Below are 6,077 nucleotides of genomic sequence, written 5' to 3'. Positions count from 1 at the left end.
GTTCCCTACCTAATAACAAGATGAGGCTATAATAGTCTTTATGTAAAAGCCACATTGAGCAACGTGGTTGAATAGGCAACATCAGTGAGGTTAATAATTGTACATATGCAGCCCCCTTTTAATACATCCATTGTCTATACAAATAACTAAATCAACGAGTAAACACGTACAATAAAACTAACTTTATATGTGTGTTGCTGATCTCCTTTCAGTGGGAATGACTGCTTGAAACAACTTTTATTAAATGCGATCAGCTTGTCTGAAATCCTCAGTAACCAGCCGCGTTGAATGTAACTGAGTACTTTTACTCAAGCACTGAGATAACATTTTAGAGTTACTTGTACGCAATTTTATTCTCCAAACATTGTACTCTTTATTCCAAGATATTTACTTGACAGTTTTAGTAGTTACCTTACAGATTAACATTGTGAATAGAAGATATAAAAGCCATTCTGCATCATGGGTATTTTTTTAATCTAATGTACTTCTACTTTAGTAAGATTTTAAATGCATGACTTTTTCTTGTAACAGAGTATTTATTGTTTCTTTTAAATTCTATGAACATAGAATTGAGTCAAAACAATAATTAAATTGACAATATGGTTTTGGACTGTTTGCAAAACACAAATCCCATTCAGGACCGACATGATCAATGATAAAAGCGTTTTGTTTTATGGACCTGGACTCTCAGGATGATACTGGATGATTAAAAAAAAGCTCCTTTAGAGCATTAGTGCCGGCAGGATGGTGACACAGATGCATTCTGCCGCCGTGTGGTGGAGGTTTAGTCCTGCACGAGGCCATGAAGCCAGGTGGTGGCTCCAACGTTGTTCTATAATGTTGGTATATTGAAATAGACCTGAGATATGTTTATTAATGTTGATAAACTAACCATGTGAGGCACTTCAATGACAAAATGATTGTTGACTATATTGATTATTTAAGTTTTTTAATTGCATTTAAATGCAACAATATTCACTTATTAAGAGTAGTGTTTATATTTTCAGCGAAAAAACTGATGTGCAGGTGAAATCAAAACCAGATAATCGTTGTTCTTTCCTCTACAGAGCGGTTGGTTCCTAACAATGCAGATTGAACGGTAACATTGAGATGACTTCAGTTAACACCCGTGCGTAAAGTTTACTAAGCAAACGTCCTTGTGTAAGTCTTGTGTAACAGAACCACGGCGAGGCATGGGTTAAATCTTCTTGCTAGGGAGTTTGACTTTGCGTAATCAAATTGAATTCGATAAACGAGCAGAAAAAAAGTCTCCAGTCCTCCTCTCCACTTGTCGGTCCTCTTGAGAACTGATATGTTGATCTGCGCAGAAGCTGGAACTGAGAGCGCACTCCTGATTTTCATCCATTTTCCACAAAGCAAAGTCTGTGCACGCAATTCATGTCATAATTTAATTATTCATTAATTTACAGACGGGATTTTTTTTTCTCTTTTATTGCCATGGCAAAATTGTCACTTTTATTTTTGTTCTTTTTCCATGGACAACTTCCCCCCATCTTTGGGCAGCAGCAGCGCGCAGCTGGCCCCTGGCGTCACCGGATTCAGTGGGAGAACAACGGGCAGGTTTATAGTTTAATGAGCACTGGGTCAGAGTACACTGCTCCGGTTCAGTCCCGAAGCCAGACGAGGCTGTATGTTACCGGCAGGAGGGACAGCACCAGGAGCCAAATGCCGGGAGCGCACAGAGGAGCAACGCTTATACGACCCTTGTCGGCTGAGTCCAGACAGTTCAGGACTGATCACAGTGCAGAGGCAAGATCTATAGCGTCAGTACGCGACGTAAGACATTATGTGCCTTTTAATGGCCGTGCGTCAGGGGCCAGACAGCAGCCTGATCGCCCTCACGGAGCAGCAGCAGCTGCAGGTTATCTAGGCGCTGGTCGCACTGAACACACCATCACCATCAACGGCTCTTCACCGGGGAGGTTGACAGATTTTGCAGGCAGGAGACGAGGTGACAGTTTGGGTGCAACTGCACTGCACACCAGAGGAGGAGAACCAGGACCTGGTGCGCAGTACCAACAGTTACGCGCGGCGCCAGATGCGATGTCTGTCTCCAGGCAACCCGCGCAGACGGATCAATCCATCTCAGCATTTTCCACAACTCCAGGAAGGGAATCTGACGCTCCTGCTCTATCCCCTGCGCTAAGTGAGGATGATTCAAAAGAGGCAAACGGCAATGGAGAGGACATGGTTAATGACGACCCTCGAAACCCGTTAAAAAACCACAGGAATTCGGTTTTCTACAACTCGTATCCCACAAGAGGGAGATCAGGGGCCCGCACGCGCCGTCCGCCTGGCACAGGGTATGGAACAAGATATTTCCAAAATGGTAAGTTAAGCGTCCTAATCACGTGGAATGAGTTTAGCCTTCTTAATTTGCATGAATTTAAATATTCTTAGAACAAAAATTACGTTTTAAATCAGCTCATGTCTCACTCAGAGGGAAAAATGAATGGCAAGAATGGAAAGAAATCTTATTTGGGATTTGATCCCAGACTGAATTTACTCAGGAATTTAAAACACTTTGATTTATGCCAACAAACACTCTCATGTTCAGTCTGGACACGGTCTATTGTCAGTGAATTGTTCTCAGCATGAATAAACCGTTAAGATCTCAGAATGACAAAAACAACTTGGATTGTTCCTTTAATCTTCTTTGCCAGGACTTCCAGACCTCATCCCAGACCCATATGCCATCCAAGCAGGTGCTTATATCCAACGCATGCAGATGTTTGCGCTCCGCTGTGCCGCTGAGGAGAACTGTCTAGCCAGGTAATCTGTGGTGCCAAAAGTGGTTCACTTCCTCTGCACGTAGACACTGAAGCAGACACACACACACCTACCCACACTCAACACGCAGGTATTTCCTCTGTTTTTACCGCTCATTGAAGGTTGATTTGACATGTTTATAGACAACTTTTGGTTGTTTGAGGATAACTTTCAATTTCATCTGTATCTGCGGCACAACTGCTCTCATCATAGTGCTATGTTATTATTAAGCAGTGATTCTCCAACATGATGTCCTGCCAAGATGTAAATGTTCTGGGTTGATTTTCCCAAAAGCATTAAGCACAATGGAACAAACCCTTTGCTCCCAACACAACTAGCCCCCGGGAGTTCAGCCAGTAGCACTTTCCAACGCAGCTTATGCCCGTTTCTCCTCTGATCCATCCAAGGTCGGCTTATGGACCTGCCGTGAAAGACATCGACTTCAGAGTCCTGCTGCGGTTCCCCCAGAAAGTGAAGAACCAAGGCACCACTGACTTCCTTCCTGTCAAGCCGAGATATCAGTGGGATTGGCACAGCTGTCACCAGTGAGTTCACTCAGAATAAAAGTGAAATGACTTTACATCACTTAAATACTATGATTCACAAAACTCCACACCCTCAAAATTCACTTAAGAACTTAACATTGTGGGTTTAAAAGCCACAAATAATAAGCTCTTATTCTTCTCTGTTCGACCCCCTCAGACACTTCCACAGCATGGAGGCCTTCAGTAACTACGACCTGCTGGACATCGTCACTGAACGTAAAGTTGCCGAGGGACACAAGGCCAGTTTTTGCCTGGAGGACACGGGCTGTGAACCCGGATTCAGGCGACGCTATGCCTGTACGTCTCATACACAGGTACATATACACTCATACAGTAAAGTAAATGTTGTTTAACCTTTAACTAATCAGGCGATCTCACTGAGATCAAGATGTGTTTTGCAAGAGACACCTGATGAAATCAGGAACGAGTAATCAGAAACAATCAAAGGCATCACGATATCTGAACAAAGTTAAAAGACACGGTCATAATGTATGGTACAAAGTACTGGAAATCATCCATGTAACAGTCCTGGATAGAAGTCTCATGAAAACTAGACATTTTAGTCACTCAGCAGCTCATAAAATACATTATGAGCAGAATGTTGAACACACAAATTCACCAGACAGTAGGCAACCTTCTTAACGACTTATGAGCTGAGAAAAAACCCCAACAAAAACAATCACGTCTCATAAACCTGCACTTCACATTCGATTTGGTTTGAATTGAATTGAATGAAAGATTCATGTCTTGGTAAATCACATCCAGATCAGAACTAGAGTTAGTCATTCTTGAGGTCTGGTCTGGTGAATAGTAGCCCAAAATTTGAGAAGAGATGTAATACACTGAAGCAACTTCAGCAGGAGACCTTTATGACGTAGTGCGTGTTCAGTTTAAACTGCAGATAGACAACAACTTATCAACAAAGATAGCGGATTTATGAGGAACAGGTATTTTCTAAAACAGTCAAAATCTAAATCTTTGCAGCAGAGGTCTTGGACCTGGTTTTTAGTCTCTGGTTTGGGTCAAGATCACTGAATCCTCCACGTTTTAGTGTAACAAGATAACCCTCCCTGTTAAGTTAACGTCCCCTTCTTTCAAAACTCCACACCTCTAGTTTTAGTTTCAGAGATGTAGATCAACATCTCCCCTTTTCCATGTGTAGTTCAAAGATGTACATTTTTTTATTTATTTAATTTAGTCAAACAAAACCTAGTGTAAAGAGCAGGGCTATCCACTGCTGGAAAAAATGTCTTTACTCCAGTATATGCCAAATAATTTAAAAAAAAACGGTATTATATGTGTTGTCTGGGCTCTGTGATTCTGGCTTTGCACTGCTTGGCGCTGGTTTCTTGTAACAGCTTCGCTTCCAGAGAACTGTTTGTATAACTAAAACGCAAATGCGCTTCATTTGCAGCGCTTGTAGGAAAAAAGTAGTCAAAGTCGTCCGAAGAGCCTGAGTCAAAGCTTCAAACCACACTGAGGGTTGTTTGGGTTGTGTTTTCAGGGACTCAGTCCAGGATGCCATGACATCTACGCTGCAAACATCGACTGTCAGTGGATCGACATCACTGACGTACCTCCAGGAAACTACATCCTGAAGGTAACACGCGTCAAATTGACTTTACAACAACTGTTACATCTCTCAACGACTAGAGCTCAAACTGTTTTTATATATTTCAGGTTACTGTCAATCCCAATTTCCACGTCTTGGAGTCAGACTTCACCAACAACATAGTGAGATGTGATATCGTATACACGGGAATTTATGTTCAGACGCGCAACTGTCGAGTATCAAGGTACCGTACGAGTGTTTCTGTTGAACGAATACATTAAAAAAAAGGCAAAACATTGTGATGACAATTGAGAGATTCTGTGTCAAATCTTGTGTGTTCTCAATTTGGATGCCTGTATTTTGATATCTCTCTTTCTTCCCTTCTTCAGGGGTTGAAAACATTGCAGCAAACCTCTCTCCCTGTGCTGCAGCATCGACTCTATGACTCACGAAACGTGCAATGGGTAACGTGCTTATTGTAACTGTTTGCTACATTCCTGCTATAGTCTAGTGTTGCATGTACTGGAAATAAATTCAAACGTTTACACAACATTTGTACATTAAACTAGTGAGAGCCTCACATTTACTTGATTATGTATTTCTACACATGTGCCTTAAGTCATAACAAAGAGATATCTTCTTTTTTGACCTTAACAAATACAAGTACTGTGTTCATATAGACCTTGAATGCTGGTTATTGCTTGAAATGTGTTGTTGCCTCATGTTGTCTTTGTCTTGTTTTTCTGCTTTGTCTTATATTCTTTGTTGTTATTATGTGTAATGTGTTTTCATTTTTTTATTTGAAGGATAAGATATTCTTTATTTTTGTTTTGTTATTGTCAACAAATGTTATGAACGTATCAAAGTCACCTCAGCGAGCTGACGGTCCGAGGAATGAGGTAGTCTGGGTCAAGCATAGACAGAAAGGAGGCAGGAAGTGGGTGATTCACCAGGTCTTAGTGTCACAAGATTTCAGAAGATTCTGAGCGCGACTTGATAGGACACAACAACAAACAGACCGGATCGAGCAAAAGGTAAAGAAAAACGTCCGTCTCTCAATACTTTCTGACTCCTACAGTCGGTGTTTTCAAGCCCATTAGTTCAAGAGAGAAATCTGTGTAAAACATTCATTCATTCATTTTCATTTGATAAAATTTCCCAAAACAGCTGGGCACTGTAGTTTTTTGCAA

The 6,077-nt window shown here is 41.4% G+C and overlaps 1 protein-coding gene across 1 annotated transcript; it reads left to right on the top strand.

Annotated features, from left to right (window-relative positions):
- Positions 1 to 1,449: 1,449 nt before the first annotated feature.
- On the top strand, positions 1,450 to 5,460 carry LOC306706149 (protein-lysine 6-oxidase-like). The gene is made up of 7 exons (XM_079173073.1): positions 1,450 to 2,350; positions 2,685 to 2,793; positions 3,198 to 3,335; positions 3,493 to 3,649; positions 4,840 to 4,935; positions 5,016 to 5,131; positions 5,277 to 5,460. Exons 1-7 carry the CDS (start codon positions 1,459 to 1,461, stop codon positions 5,281 to 5,283), a joined length of 1,515 nt encoding a protein of 504 aa, XP_079029199.1. The 5' UTR covers positions 1,450 to 1,458; the 3' UTR covers positions 5,284 to 5,460.
- The last annotated feature ends 617 nt before the right edge of the window (positions 5,461 to 6,077 follow it).

Source organism: Pholis gunnellus, assembly GCF_910591455.1.
Source record: "Pholis gunnellus genome assembly, chromosome: 14".
NCBI lineage: Eukaryota > Metazoa > Chordata > Actinopteri > Perciformes > Pholidae > Pholis > Pholis gunnellus.
Note: the sequence above shows the minus strand (reverse complement) of the source record. Positions and strands in the feature narration are given on the sequence as shown.

What these genes read in the sequence shown, in the direction of transcription:
- LOC306706149 (XM_079173073.1), top strand. Translation starts at nt 1,459, where the DNA reads ATGGCAAAATTGTCACTTTTATTTTTGTTCTTTTTCCATGGACAACTT. An exon ending in GAGGAGAACTGTCTAGCCAG is followed by an intron (nt 2,794 to 3,197) that starts GTAATCTGTGGT and finishes GATCCATCCAAG; the next exon opens with GTCGGCTTATGGACCTGCCG. An exon ending in GATTGGCACAGCTGTCACCA is followed by an intron (nt 3,336 to 3,492) that starts GTGAGTTCACTC and finishes CGACCCCCTCAG; the next exon opens with ACACTTCCACAGCATGGAGG.